We start from the raw sequence: 16,516 nt of genomic DNA, 5'->3' as shown, positions 1-16,516 counted from the left end.
ATAATTGTTAATGCTTAATTAGATTCACTATGATTCAGTTGAAAATGCAATTTACAGAGATATCACACAAATCAGACAATAGCTATTTGTCTTCTCAAGCCTTAAACAAATCAACAAGGATACTACACTGTCCATGGAGATCTGATAAGAGTCTAATATAAGCCAATGTGTCATCAAGATGTGGAATGCCGCCTGTCTTTTGCGGGTTTTGTTTTACTTCTGGGGTTTGAAGGTGGGACTCCATCCGCACGCACAAAAGGATAAAGGCGTCCAAGTTTTTTGGACGCAGAATTGATGAATGATTTTCTAGTCAAAGGAGGTTTCTCTCTTCGTAAGCTAGTGTGCTCATTCTCTCTACCCATTAGGTTACCATTAATGCCATCCCGAAGGCGCTGTTGCTCATAGTAAAGCACTTGAACCACCGTTTGAACAGGCAGCCGGTCATTTTGTGCAGCATGAGCACAGGGTTGTCGAGAAAGCTTCTGACAGTTCATCAAGCTACAAACTTTCTTCCTCTCCAGGTCACTTGGAATCGGATGAGCCTGTGAAAATTGAAGCAAAAGATTGATCAAATGGCCTAACTAGCAGTAGCATATGAATTGTCAACATGTTTTATTAGATGTTCTTGGCGAATAGAATTGGACATAGTTCACCTTGAGGTAGATGTCAATGGTTCTATTCATCCCATCCTCTGTTACCGTTGATTGCTCTGGAATAAGTTCAGCAAGGCTAATGAATTTCGTGATGGATAAGTTACGATCGAAGGCTATCTCAGCAAGGTAGTTCTCCATTAGCTTCGCACCTCGCTCCATATTACTTATTGTGTAAGAAACATAATCCTCATCTGTGTGCACTTCATGTTCAAGGTAAGTCAGATGATCCGCTGCACTGTGTCCGCGTCAAAGAATGTATTCCCGGTAAAAGAATATGCAGGGGTCAATAGATCATCCAGAACAGCCTGTCCCAAATGCAAGGCCATTCTCTTCTCCAAATCAAGCCGGCAAGCAACTGTTGTTTCAAGATATATTGCAGATTGGAACAGCATCGATAGAAAGCTAACAGACAATGCATTCTTTTCCCTTGGCAGAATATTTCCTGCCTTTTCATGTTCTTGTTGAGGCTCAATTTTCTTCCTCCCTTCTGCAAATATTTCCTGCATCAGAACATAGTGTCAGGTTCAATACTCCAACAATACGTTAAAGCATTTTTGGTTTGAGATCTCACCAAACCTCGAAGAGATTTCTGTGCATACAGCATAAGTACAGGACCAAGAACATATTGTTTGAATTCCTTTGCCATCATTGCTGTCAAAATCCGTTGGAAGATATTGATCCTAAAAACAGTAAAATCTTTAGCCCACATGGCCTTCAGATGAGATGCCATTGTTGAATTGCTCCTTCAGTACCCCTCTCAGCCCTACCAGACAAAGAAAACTGGCTTTCTTTACTGGCAATGTATGCTATTGCATCTATGCAATGACCCACCAATCTTACTTTCTCTGCAATTGGAAGTAGGCTCTCTGATATATGTAAAATGGTAACTGCTCCTGCAAGGCTCTGGAGAGCTACTTCATTCAAGTAAGCTTCAACTTTTCCAACCAAATTTCCAACTACATAGTCCTCAGTCATCTCAAGATACTCTGCCGCACATCTAAGCAAGGCAATGTTTTCTGTGTTGATCTCAAAATCAATTCCAGAGCAGAATTTTGCTGCAAGTTCAAGTGCCTGTGCCCTGCCCGGAACATCACTGGATTTAGATGCCAGCATTCTTATGTATCCACATTTTGAGACTAATGGAAACTGCCATTAATGTAGGAGATAAAATAGTAAACATCACTTATTGACTAGATTCTCTAACTTCTTATTTAGTATGCAGTGGAGCAAAGATATATTTGAAACTGAAAAGCAAAAGTTAAGAGGAATCATACCTTATGTAACGAAAGGAAGTTCCTCCAACATGAACAGTTACATCACTAGGAATCTCCTGGGAGAAAATCCTGAAACAGCGTATAATAATAATTATTAATGCCTTGAATAAATCATATAAACATGAGTTTAAACTTCAAGTGAACAGGGAAAAACAAAGGATAAAAAGCAAACCATTCACTGGTTCTCTTCATGGCAGTGGACAGCAGCTCCTTCTTCTTAGTGGCCATGTTCAGAGTGGTGGCCGCAGCTTCTTCCTGATAAAATCCCACCATGTCAAAGAGAATTCAAGGATCTTTCTCATGCTGATATCTCCATCAAATAGTGTGACAACAAGCATTTACTCTTTTGTTTCTATCATCCTGTTGGAAAATACTTATGGTTGTATATAATAAAACCTGAGGTGAACAAGCATGCAGCAATAATGTAAGTGTAAAATATGCAGCTTAAGTTCTCAATTCTCTAATAAAATATCATTCTGTTTCAGCCTTACACATAATAATCACTTGTTGGAAATGAAAGGTGTAATGGGTAATTAGTGCTAAGTAACAGTGATGACAAAAGGGAAAGAGCAGGGATGAAGATAATAGAGTGTGTGGTGAGGGCTAACAGAGAAGGATGGGAGATCTATTGCCATCCACAAAAGTCTATATCTCCAGTTAACATATGCTCACTTGGATCACTGACTCTCAGCTTCTTTGTCTGTTTTATAAAGATAATGATAGCCTAGCTGGTGTAGATTGTTTAACAAAAATATAAAAGAAAAAGGTTGATTCATGAATCTGGAGAGAACTGGGACAGCTACATGGGCGAGTTCATTTGTCCATTTCATTTGTATGGAAACTTGCAGAAGCACAAATAGGAAAAGAAACAGCTACCCAGATGGGTGACCTTATCCCTACACTTCTGTTGTAGCTTTGGAAGTGAAAGCACATGTGAATTTCAGCTGTTATAATGTGGCAAAAAATAAATCTGTCTGCCTCCATTTTCTTTGTAATAAATGATGTTATTGTAGGTTTAGTTTCGATAATATTTTATTATTAAAATTAAAAATTATCTTAAAAATAAGTTATTGAAAAGTTAATTGAGTATAAATGATTATTATATTTGATAAAATTCGATAGATATAAATAATTATTGTGTTTGGTTAAAGATAATAATAAAATACTAATAAATAATTTTATTTAAATATCTTTAAGTATAATTATTCTAAAACATTTTTTATATTACTTGTTATATTAATTGAAAATAAAGTTATCTTTGTTATTAAAAATTAATAAATAAGAATATAATTATAATAAAATTAATATTATCTCGATAATATTTTAATACTTAAAATAAATATATTAATCAGATTACTACTTATATTATTTGTCATATCACCATCAAGGAACCAAATAACTTATAAGTGTAATATCATATAATAAATTATTATGTTGTTGTTGTAAAATATCATATATATTGTATTGAAAAAAAAAAAAAAAAAGGAAAAGCTTTAATATGCAAGAAGAATATTGTCACTGCCATAACTCAGTGCAAAATCCTCATCGACCATTTCATAAAATTTTAATTTATCAACTACTATTGTCTTAGTATTTTTTAATATTTTTGAAACCAGATCGGATATTGATTCAGTGGAAGAGGTGGTCTCATCCAATTGATTAGTCAGTGAGTAGACTAGTTAATTATTCAAAAATAATATTTAAATTCTTTTTTATAATTTATCATTAAATATATAATTTAACATATTTCATATTAAAATAAACTTAATTTGATGATATATACATATATATTCAAATATAATAAATAACGTTTCAAGTTTAAATTTTTATTTTTTAAATAAAAATTATTTTTTATGTTAATTAAGTTAAACCTGATTTAATTACAAGAACAGTTTTCAAATAAATTAGAATAAGTTTGACTAGCATGTGATAATTCAATCAGTCCGATCTAATTTTTAAAACCATGATATTTCTTAGACTGACACTAGCCTATGTAATAATATTTCTCAAATTATATTTATAGTAAATAAAAATATTAAATTGACAGTAACTAACCACTACCAGAAATCATATGCAAACTAAATAATAAAAGAGAAAATCGGCCCTAAATTTATATATTTCAAATTTAAAAAGTGAAAATTTATTATTTTATCAAACCGTAAAATGACATCCACAACAAAAAGTTATCGGAGATATTCGACAAATTCTTAAACAATTTCTTAGGTAATTTTTTAAAATTTCAAGATAATTTTTAACGAAGAGACCAAATATTTTGATAAATGCTAACCTTTACACTTATAAATATAGTAGTTTATAGATCACCATTTAATTTCACATAACCTACGTTAACATTTTAATGTAGTAACCAATTTAATTAAGGCGAACTCAAATTAACAATCAGGGATGATAATTCAAACCTTCAAATTAGGTCTTCAACTTACCCCTCCCTAAGTATAGTATTTTATAGTTCAACATTTAATTTCACATTATTTAGGTAAACATCTTAACGTAATAACTAATTTAATCAAGGTAAACTCGAATTAACAATCAAGAATGATAATTCGATCCTCCAAATTAAGTCTTCAATTTGTTCTTCACTAAATAAAAAGAAGATTCCTTGATAAAAATAAAAACGAGGATTCTTAAAATCCTCATAATCGAGAATGAGACAAAGACTATAATAGATATATTCTTAGCTCTTCTCGTCCTTAATTTGTACCTATATATTATCTAAACTTTTAATTCCAAATTATTTGATAACTAATGAATATTTCATATGAATTGAGAGGAAAAACGGAGAGAAATATTTTTCATAAAGATGGGAGGGGAAACCCACAGGGAAATTTTTATATTGAAGATAGGAAAAGATTTACTTAATAAAAATGAGAACAATCATTAATGTATTCAACCATCCCTTCTAATGAGCAACCGATTTGAATTATATCTAACTTTGTAAATAATATTAAATGTGATATCCTCTGACCATACATAGGGAACAAAGTCTCTCTTGTATAATAAATTGAGTGAAACATCATTACATCATTAATAAAATTATATATATAATTTTATATACAAATAATAAGGTGATGGCCTACCATTCAAATGAACAGCTAACAGTCTTCCCTCTCGTTTTGTCACTTCTCACTTAAACATTGTCACGAATCTCCTATTTTGCCAATTCAAAGACCACACTCATGTCAAACCCATTTGCCAAACTAGCACCTCATTACTCGCCTCTCGTTTCTATGAAACTGCAGCCGCTACTAGAGCTGCCTTTCTCTGTACTCTCAACGAAGCAATTCTTGCTTGTTCCACATCAGTTTTAGCACTGTAAACTCTTTCTTGACATGTTTTCAAAATGGGCGAGCTTGTTTTCTCCTGTGTTGTCGAAGAATCAGATACAGTCGATCTTGCAAACTAATTTCATAGCCTTCTGAGGTAATATACAAATTTTTTCTTGTAAATTTCAATGTTGCATTGTGTGATTTTTTTGCTGCCACAAAAATCAACTGCTTCCATAGTTTGTTTGACTGTTTGTAATTGAAATTAACCATTTTGATTTCTTTTCCTTCCTTTTTATGAAATTCCCTCTGTTTCTCTTCAGATACAAATTGAAAGGGAGCTGATTCAACATTAGGCAGCATGAACAAACTAAACTTTGACTTCACTAGATCTCAACCTTTGAATTTAACCACCACTAATGAGGTAAAGCTCTATACTTAATGCAACCCGTTTCTCCTTTATAACTAGAGCTTTGAGGATGATGTCACATTACAGGATGATCTGGTGCAATTGTGTCTTGCACTTTCTTTCTCGCTTGTTTGGTTGCTTGCTTTGCAATTTCGGGTAGGCTAGTTTGAACCCAGAATCAAGACTTAGTTGAATCTGAAAATTAAGTGAATTGATAAATGCACTACTGAGCGAGTCATTTCAATTATGCGGCATTGCTGGTAATAATTCTATTCCTGATACTGAAATACCTTGCGGACTTTCATACGGAGATTACGGAAGCTAACCCATTATTGCCTTATGCAAAGACAAAGAGACCAGACGATTTCGTCTCATCTTGGTCGACAAATACAAAGTCTCCATTAATGTCGTCTGTCAAAGAAAGAAACAGACTAGTTAAAAGTAGAGATACTAAAAGTCATTATCGCTATTATTAGAAAGAAGAGAAAACCTTACAAAATTGAGAGGAAAAAGTTACTTTTTAAGACTCTATAAATATATATTCATCTTTATATTAAAATTTGGATAAAAAATAATCTTTTTGGCCTTCTATACAATTATGCGTTTGTGGGGGATCATTGAAGGGGAGAGTAAGACATGTCCAGTTGGTCCAAAGATTGATTGGCAAGGTAAGAAGACTATTTGCGGCGTAGAATTAGTACACTTTTTTTGTCTTTAACATAAGTTTATTAGCCAGCAAACCTAACTAAAAATCAATTTGAAATAACTCAAATCCAAAAAGTTTAGTTCTAGGTTAAGTTTGAATTTGGTTAAATTGCCAATGTGTTATCAAATGAGTCACTAAAAAATTGTTAAAAAGAAATAATAAAATCATTAGAGAAGAAAAAAATAAATTATTAAAAAAATAAATCTATCACCCTTATCAATAAAAAATTATTGAAAAAATAGATATATCAACAGTTCAATAAAATTGAACTTGTTTGACTCAAACTAAAGTTAAAGTTTGAGTTAAGACTTGAGTTTGAATTTATTGTAGCTAAACACTAAGTCAAGCCTAAGTAAATTTGACTTATATCCGCTATGTTCGATTATGGTATAAAAGTTATAATTGAGTTTGATTGTACAAATATAATTTACTAAAATATTTTTCATTAATAAAATATAAGATTTTTCATATAATCTAATTATAAAAATTAATTAAATAAATTATTATTTTTGAATTGTCATCTTATTACCAATACAGATAACATTTTTGTTAAAAAATTTAATAAGTCAAAATAAAATTAAAATTTACTACTTTTTTAATATGTAAAATATATGTGATTATTAAATTAAGATATGTCATTTTAGTAATATTAGATTATAAGAATACCATATTATTTAATAACTCAAATCAATTAATATTAATAATAAAAAATAAATTATTAAATTTATTACAAACCAAACATTCAACATATGTGTTTAAAATCTGAATTAACAAAAAAAAAACTTAAATATATATTTAAAAACATAATTATTTTTTAACAAAAAAAATTATTTGAGTTAAATTATCTTTTTGAAATTAAAATTCAATAAAAAAATTATAGATGTAATTATCAACAGTAAAATTATTGTATCAAAAAAATTAAAATTTAATTTTAAAATATAATTTCTTAATTCTCGTATTTAAACAAGTACATATTTTGCTCTTATTGTCAAATGAAAACAGACAATAATGATACCTGATAGAATAAATAAAAGTATTCTTAAATATAATTTGAAAACAATTTAAATAATAAAAAAGGAAATTTATTAAATTTAAAATTTATTTTACTTAGTATAATTAATTTTAACTTAATATAATAATTTAATTTGAATAAAATACTTCTTTAAAGAAAAAAAAACCTTTCTTATTTTATCTTTTTGGACTTCAATTATTATTTATTTTGGGATACTATTCTCTATTTTAAAATTAGATAAGATATTTAACAAAATTCACTCGTGATATATTTGAAAAATTAAAAATAGACCATAAACAAAACGAAGCTGCTATAAATATAGGGGTAAGTTAAAGTTACTTTGTCGTCAGTCAAGGCCACAAGTGGCAACACAGTGGCCTCGTGCAACCACGAGCCATCCACGGTAAAGACGTTAGTTCACTCGTTGCTCCCACACACATGGCAGCATCTGACCCTTCCGTCCTCGCGCTTTCTTCTTACCTAGTCATCTGATAAAAAGGCCGTACATATGGTTGATGCCACGTAGAGCTTACGTAGTACACAGGTCTCAGCAGTACAGTATAAAATCCTGAAGGAGAAATGAGTGAAGGAGGTTTTACTTCAGTCAAATAAGCCTGTGCGATCGCCATTTCTGACTCTGCTTGTGGGATTTTATTTTTTAGAATTAATCAATTTGTTCTCAGTGGCAGAATCTCCCACAAAAAACAAAATGCCTGTGCGAGAACACGAAGAACTGCTGTTACCGGATGATGAAGAAGAAAGAGCTTATGATTCCAGAGATAAGGTAGTGATAATGGGGATCGACGACGCAGACCTTGACGACTGTGCGAGTGCGCCGCCGTTTTCGTGGAAGAAGCTTTGGCTTTTCACTGGTCCCGGCTTTTTGATGAGCATCGCTTTTCTCGATCCTGGGAACTTAGAGGGAGATCTCCAGGCCGGCGCGATTGCTGGCTACTCACTCTTGTGGCTGCTCATGTGGGCCACTGCCATGGGCTTATTGATTCAGTTACTGGCGGCCCGGCTCGGCGTGGCCTCCGGAAGACACTTGGCTGAGCTCTGTCGTGAGGAGTACCCCACGTGGGCTCGGATGGTGCTGTGGATCATGGCTGAGTTGGCACTTATTGGTGCGGATATTCAGGAGGTCATTGGGAGTGCGATTGCGATTCAGATATTAAGTAACGGGGTTTTCCCTCTCTGGTCGGGGGTTCTTATCACTGCTCTTGATTGGTAAATCTCTTTTTTTTATTTGCTGATAATTTATGATTTCGTATACTCGTGTTATTATTTCAAAAATTCTAACATTTTGTTGATGTTAATTTTCAGAATTATGTTTCATAAATATATTGACTTGGTTTTTCTTTCATTATTCTTGACAGTTTCATATTTCTGCTCCTTGAGAACTACGGTGTGAGAAAATTGGAAGCTGTTTTTGCTGTTCTCATTGCAACAATGGCTCTCTCTTTTGCTTGGATGTTTGGTGATGCAAAGCCTAGCGGCATCGAGCTTCTTGTTGGTATGGAATTCTCATTTGGTGAATTGACTTTCACATTTGTGATATTTTCGTCTGCTTATAGGAATCATCTTGCATAGTTGTACTCAGCACGTTTATTGGGTTATCTGTTGCAGGCCTTTTGGTTCCTAAGCTTAGTTCTAAAACGATAAAGCAGGCTGTGGGAGTTGTGGGTTGCATTATCATGCCTCACAATGTTTTCTTGCACTCTGCTCTCGTACAGTCAAGAGAGATCGATCACAACAAGAAAGGACGGGTTCAAGAAGCACTCAGATACTATTCTATTGAGTCTACTGTTGCCCTTGTAGTTTCCCTCATTATCAATCTATTTGTTACGACTGTTTTTGCTAAGGGTTTTTATGGTACAGAGCTGGCCAATAGTATTGGCCTTGTAAATGCAGGGCAATACCTTCAAGAGAAGTATGGAGGTGGATTTTTCCCAATTTTATACATCTGGGGTATTGGGTTATTAGCAGCTGGACAGAGTAGCACTATTACCGGTACTTACGCGGGGCAGTTTATCATGGGAGGTTTTCTGAACTTGAGGTTGAAAAAATGGCTGAGGGCATTAATAACACGAAGCTTTGCAATTGTCCCAACCATGATTGTTGCTCTTGTTTTTGATAGCAGTGAAGACACTTTGGATGTACTAAATGAATGGTTGAATGTGCTACAGTCACTTCAAATCCCTTTTGCTCTTATCCCACTTTTGTGTTTGGTATCAAAGGAGCATATCATGGGGATTTTCAAAATCGGCCCCATTCTTCAGGTATATCTTTTATTGCTTTGTTTTGCATCTTGGTGATAAATCCCTTAATCACAATTTAAGTCAATGCTAATCTACTGTTATATGGTGTCTGATTTTCATTTTTAGCTTTGAGAAGCTCTAACATTGCAGCCTTGTGGGTTTTTTAAGAGAGTTTACACCTTATTTAGTTGAGATACATTCGTCTAGAGTAACACCTGATTTGAACTTGAGTTCATATTCTAAGATCTTGAAGAATTTAAATGGTTTTATCTACATGGATATTTTTCAAAGGCAAAAAGACTATTTCTCACCCAAGTTTTAATGCAAATACAGATGCACATCTGTAGGGTTTCAAAAACTCAAATACCCACGCAAGAACCAATTGCTGTTAAAATTTTCTATTAGAATTAAGGGTAAAATCGTTATTTTTACCAATAATATTAAAAAATATATTATTTTATTTTATTTTCCCCCCAAGTTTTGAAAACTCCTATTTTACCCTCCAACCTTAACTTTGAAAAGTAACTTCCCTCTCTCCCCCCCCGCCCCAAAAAAAAATCTTAGGGTTGTTGTAAACTTCGGCAATGGTGACAGCCAATCGGTTCCGACATTGATCGGCCTTCTCTGCCTCTCCCTTTGTTGCCATCGATGATGTTAGATTAAAGTTAATGAAGCCCTAACAACAAAGAGGTTTCGTCCAATCGGTTTCGGACCGCTAAAATTCATTGCATTCATGGCCAAAAAATGGGTCATCATTGATGGTCGTCCAAATCTGAAGCTAAATTGACCGAAAATGCGTAGATTCTTGCCTTTCAGAGTCGATTCGATGAAGTCTCTTCATCTTTAGGCTTCGTCACCATCAGTTCTCCGTTAACCTTCTTCTGATGTCATCAGTGGCAACAAAGGGAGACATATAAAAGACCGGTTGACGTCAGAACCGATTGACAGTCGTCGAAGTTTATAGTAAATCCTAGGAATTTGAGAGGGAAAAAGTTATTTTTCAAAGTTTAGGCTAGAGGCAAAATGCTAGTTTTCAAAATTCGGGGGGGAGGGGGGGGAATGAAATGAAATTATATATATTTTAATATTATTAGTAAAATAATGGTTTTATTCTTAATTCTAACAAAAAATTTTAACAATTGTTAGTCTGTAGATAGGTTTTTGAAACCTTGCGAGTATGCATTTGTATTTGCATTAAAACTTGGGTGAAAAGTAGTCCTTTGGCCTTTTTCAAATCATGTTGGGTCTTGCCATTGACTTTAGTTCTTATATTATATGGTTATTAATGCAAGGATCTGTGAAAATGTGTTTGTATTTGGGTTTGTGGAATTGTGTGTTTTGTTAATTAGAGTTCATTGAGAAACTATTACATCTGACCTATCTGTTTTAGTAGAGATAAAGTTGCGTGCATTGTCATCATTGGCATAATGAAACCATTCAAATAAAACTACATGCCTATCTTAGTAATTATGAGCTGGTCGTAGGTGTCCTCTTCTCTTTTTCTCTTCTTTTGACAGTCTACATCTGCTCGTGTCTACCTTGTTATTTTTAATGATGTAGCCAATACATTTAGTGATGACAAGTGTTTGTTCTTGTCAAATGGATGGATAACCTGAATTTACCATCCCCTTACCTCTGCATCCATCCTCTGCTTCAAAAACTTTTAATATGTATTCCTTTACATGAAGCCCCACCATTGGTGTCATAAAGGAAACATTTGTTTCTATGAAACTTAAAGCATACTCTGTGTAGTTTGTTGAACCTGGTGTTTGAGTCCGTTTCACGAATTACTGATATACTTTTCATATTTGTCAAGTATTTAGTAATACAAGACTGGCAGAACTACTATGTTACTGTTTTTAAGCTATTTATGAATGATGAATTTCCATCTGTGTTTATATAGAATTTTCTTCTCTGATATTTTACCTTGCCAGAGTCTCTTTGATCAAGGATCTTTGTTACAATCTCAAGTATAAGAGAAGGCTGCATAATTTCTTTTATTCACCTTCCCATATGTAATAGATTAGAACTAAACTAATTGAACTCATTCTTTTCTATAAATAATCCATACTTTGTGATGTTTTGTTACTGATTTTGTTTACCAAGCAGGCGATTGAATTTATTCATTGGTTCACACTTTTCATTTTATCCTCTGCAGATTGTGTCATGGCTTGTGGCTACCCTGGTGATAGTGATCAATGGTTATCTTTTGGTGGACTTTTTCTCCTCTGAAGTGAATAGTGTGGCCTTTGCTACGGTAGTATGTGCTTTTACCGGTGCATATGTGGCTTTTATAATTTACCTTGTTTCCCGGGGCATTTTATTCTGTAGTTGGCGTTCTCAATCCAAGCAGATGCAGGGAATTGAATAATTAATCTTCAATGCCCATGTCAGTAGCATAGCTGGATTGTGAAGTATATTTAACCAACAATTTGGTGGAGGTTCTCTAGCTGCATTTCCAGAGAATCCTTTCTGCCTTTATGTAAGTATAGCCATTGAAGTATTACGCATTCTTCTCAGGCTAGTCCCCCTGCAGTTTGAAACACATAAGGTTAGCTGTTTCTGTATCAAATAACTTAAACTTTATTCTGTGGCATACAATGAACAGAAACAAACTGCTCATGCTGTTGAAACTTGTGTGGCATAACCATGTATGCACTTACAGGTAAAGAGTGTCACTCAAGATATTTAAACACAACTTAGTAGGAATTTATATTGCCATAAAAGCTGACAATAGAGCACTAACTCCAACATTCCCGACCCGTCTTTATCAACCTCCAACTATGAGTTTGGTGTTGATGTCACCATTTCCAATTATGAGTTTGACCATGACAGTGACTTGTTTGATGAAACAGTAGCAGAGGTTGATTTGGACGATATACTTATGTCAAAATCCGAAAGGAAGGTAATCAATCAACTTGAGGATTATATAGCTAACAATCTTGGCGATGATGACACTGATAATAGTCAAGACGATGATAACAACCATCCACTATGTAAATCATTGAATAATTGAAAAGAGTGATGGTCGAAAAGAGAAAATGATGTTGTGAGGGTTTAACTACAATTTTTTATAGATAAAACTAAGTTGGCAAAAGAATATAAAATTTAAATATTATTAATTAAATAATATTTATATTCTTATAATTAATAAATTTTTTTAACAATAATAATTTATAGATAGGTATTTGGATTTTTTAACATTAGTGATTATGACTTTATCAATACACTAACAATTAAGAAAGTTTATTTTGATAATTTATTTATTATTATTTAAATTACCTTGTTTGATTTATCAGTAATAAAATATTACGATAATTTTTTATTATATAATCAGTAATATTTTATTACCAATAATAATATGACAAATAATTTAAATGGTAATTTAATTAATTCATTTTACGTATTAAAAAATTACTAAGGTTATCTTAATTTTATTAAAAAAAAAGGATAATTTCCCACCCAAGTTTTGTTGAAATGACAAATATATACTCATAGCTGATGAAAAACTCAAATATCTAATCAAATTTTAATTTGTTGGGATATACTTATATATTTTTTATTACAATTAAGGGGCAAATTCATTAATTTAGCGATAATATTAAAATAATTAAAATTATATTTTATTTTCCTTCTTGAGTTTGAAAAATTAATATTTTTTTTCTAAATTAAATTTTAAAAAATTCACTTTTTTTCTCCACAAATCCAACCACTTTCTCCAGCAATGGTTGACCAACGGCAGAGGAGTCATCATCTGAAGGTCATCCTCTAGACAACCATCGTTGTCCAAGTATGACAATCGTCATCCATTCTGGACGACTGAGAGTGACAAGCATTGTCCTTGCTAGATAATGTTTCGTCGTCCAATGAAGGATGACGAGCGTCATCCAGATTTGGCAGATGCTTGTCGTTTAACCTTTAGTTACGTTGGTCATCGGTGATCTGAGAGAGAAGTGAGAAAAAATTATGGATTTGGGGGAGGGGGGGGGGGGGGGGGGGAGTCACTTGCAAAGTTTAGGTATAGAGGTTAAATGTTAATTTTTAAAACTTGAGGAGAATATGAGATAAAATTATATATTTTTTAATATTATTGTTAAATTATGGTTTTATCCTTATATTTAACAAAAAATTTAATGACTGTTTAGGAATGGATAAGTGTTTAGATTTTTCATCTGTCATAGGTATATTTTTTTACGATAAAAATAACCTCATTTTTAATTAATAAAATAAATAATATAAAAAATAGTTTAGAATAATAATACCCAAAAATATTTAAGTAAATTAATTTACTAGTATTATTTTATTATCTCTAAATAAACATAATTATTATAATTATTATCAAAAGTTAATAATTATTTATATCTAATTATCTTTTAAATAATTTATATAATTTTGATAATAAAACATTATTTAAACAAATCCTTGAAGCTTTGGTGTGAGTAAGTCTTTTGGCCGGCCCGATTAGTTGCAGGATCAGCGTGTACTTTGAATAGATTTTAGCGGTCAGCAGAGAAGCCGCGGTAGCTTTAAATTAAAACAAGGTGGTGGGAAGGGGAACCCACTTGCTTGACGTTTGAGAACAGAGACAACACTACTTTGAACAATATTTCTTTCCATCCCATCCCATCTCAAACATGTCCACATTCCTAAATTTATTTTCTTTTTTTTAATTTGACTAAATAAATAAGGCGAAAAGACTGTTGTCCACCCAAGATTTCATGAAAATATAAATTTTCATCTTTTTAAATTTAAAAAAATTATTCATTTTTATTAATAAATTTTACTAAATAAAAAGATAAAAAATTTATTTTGTATAGATTAGTCTATCCCGTTTCTTCTTTCAACAAAATATATGTTTGGAGAATTATAATTTTTTTAAAAAATTTAATGTTTTAATGAAAATTTAAGAGATTTTTTTAAATTAAAAAAGGTTTAAAAGTGTTTTTAAATTTTTTTAAATTTTATTATATCTTTAATAATTATCACAATTAAATCTTGAAGAACCAAACAAAATGTAATAATTTAATATTTATTAGAGTTTTTTTATTTATAGGGATTTCAGTAATAAATTTTTAAATTAGTAAATATGTATTAATAATTTATTATTTATATAAAATATTAATGATAATTTTATAATTTTAATTAAAAGGATAAAATAATTATTTTTAGATAACAAAATAGACTCTACTAAAGGAAGTTAATGATAAATAATAATTTAACTTTTTGAAACTTAGATACGTGAATTTGTCACTTCATCAAAAGTTGGGTGGGACATTGTGATTGTCATTTGACGAATAAATAAAAACAAAACAAATGGACAAGTTAAAATGCTTAAATTTTGGTCAACAAACCAAGCAAGACGTTGGAGCAAGTTCCGCGTTTCATAAAATTACATAAACACGTGTGTGTGTGTGTGGAGAGAGAAAGAGAGAGAGAGAGGGAAGGGGCTTAAAAATATATTTATGATAGTTCAAAACTCAAACAACTCTGTTAAAAATAAGGGTAAAATCATTATTTTATTATTAAATCCTAAAAATTTATATCTTTTTTTCTTTTAATTTGAAAAACTAATAATTTTTTTTAAGTTTAAGTTTTAAAAAGTTATAATTTCTCTCATAAAATTTGAAAATCATTTCCAACCAACTAATCTAATGAACAAACAATGGCGAGAGAATGAAAGGACGATATTTGAAATATGAAGTGTTGTTCATCGTCCAAACAACGAAGGACGACACTTTGTTGTCCCTTGTTTAGATGCTGAAAGACGATGTTTCGTCATCTAAATCTGGACAATGTTCTTGACAACAAAACATCATCGATTTGGATGTCGAAACATTGTGCAGATTGATGACGTTTCTCGATGACGAAACGTCATCTAGATTGATGAGGCTTCTCAAGAACAAAACGTCATCTACGTTTCCCAACGATGAAACGTCATCCAAATTGATGACGCTTCTTCTTCGTGATTGGGAAATTTGGTTGAACCACCTAAAAATTTGAAACCTTAAGAGGATTTAATGATGAAATGATGATTTTAACTTTGTTTCTAATAAAAGTTAGTCCATGAATGAGTATTTGAGTTTTTTAATTATCGTGAGTATATTTTTGAGATTAAACTAAAACATGAATAGAAAATACTCCATCGATCATATATATATAATTGAATACATAAATAATATTTTATTATATAATTGAGTGAGTTTAATTTAAAAATAAAATAATATATAATTATATAATAATATATTCTTTATATAATTAATTATGTATTAACAATATGTGTACACATAATATTATATCTGATAAGACATTGATAACTAACAACACCGTGTTTCCTGTGCCATCAATTATATTAATTGATGCAACATCCAACTACTCCCTACCATAATTATTCCTCCAACAAAGTTAATTGGTGGACTAACATGTGAACTTAAATTATGGTTATAGATGTAGTTTTAAATGATGGCCTACATTATTAATATTATTTTGTATTTAATTTAAAATTATTAAATTATATGAAGATATGTCTTTTGTATAGTTTTATTATAATTAATATGTGATTTTCTAAAGACAAGTATTCAATAAGTTCTTGCAGCTAAAAACAAAAGCATATTTCATGTAATATTAAATGGTCGAAAGACTTATTCCCACCCAAAGTTTTTTGTATTCTTAAATTGATACCTATTAAATATTAAAAACTCAAATATTTGTCCGTGAGTGGTTAAAATTAATGAAACTAATTAAGTTTTAAAAGTAAAATCATTATTTAATCAGTGATATATTAAAAATAATAAAATATTATCTATTTTTTCTCCAAGTGTAGAAAATTAATAAATTCTTCAAAGATTAAAGTTTGAAAAGTTATATTTTTCCCTATAAGGTTTCAGTATTTTCTTTCCTTTTCCAATGATTGGACTCTGGTCGAG

General features: G+C 31.4%; 1 protein-coding gene, 1 long non-coding RNA gene and 1 pseudogene across 2 annotated transcripts; 2 read left to right on the top strand and 1 right to left on the bottom strand.

Annotated features, from left to right (window-relative positions):
* Positions 1–3: 3 nt before the first annotated feature.
* On the bottom strand, positions 4–2,848 carry LOC123198590 (annotated as a pseudogene).
* A 2,261-nt stretch (positions 2,849–5,109) lies between these two features.
* On the top strand, positions 5,110–6,109 carry LOC123199727. Its single transcript, XR_006498409.1, has 3 exons — positions 5,110–5,365; positions 5,532–5,632; positions 5,705–6,109. It is a non-coding gene; the product is annotated as an uncharacterized LOC123199727 (long non-coding RNA).
* A 1,739-nt stretch (positions 6,110–7,848) lies between these two features.
* Positions 7,849–12,319, top strand: LOC123199493 (metal transporter Nramp3-like). Its single transcript, XM_044614523.1, has 4 exons — positions 7,849–8,562; positions 8,712–8,848; positions 8,962–9,614; positions 11,752–12,319. The coding sequence occupies exons 1-4, from the start codon at positions 8,045–8,047 to the stop codon at positions 11,962–11,964; spliced, it is 1,521 nt and encodes a 506-aa protein (XP_044470458.1). The 5' UTR covers positions 7,849–8,044; the 3' UTR covers positions 11,965–12,319.
* The last annotated feature ends 4,197 nt before the right edge of the window (positions 12,320–16,516 follow it).

This window comes from Mangifera indica, chromosome 16, assembly GCF_011075055.1.
Source record: "Mangifera indica cultivar Alphonso chromosome 16, CATAS_Mindica_2.1, whole genome shotgun sequence".
Taxonomy (NCBI): domain Eukaryota; kingdom Viridiplantae; phylum Streptophyta; class Magnoliopsida; order Sapindales; family Anacardiaceae; genus Mangifera; species Mangifera indica.
The sequence above is the reverse complement of the archived record's forward strand: the minus strand, read 5'-3'. Positions and strand labels throughout refer to the sequence as shown.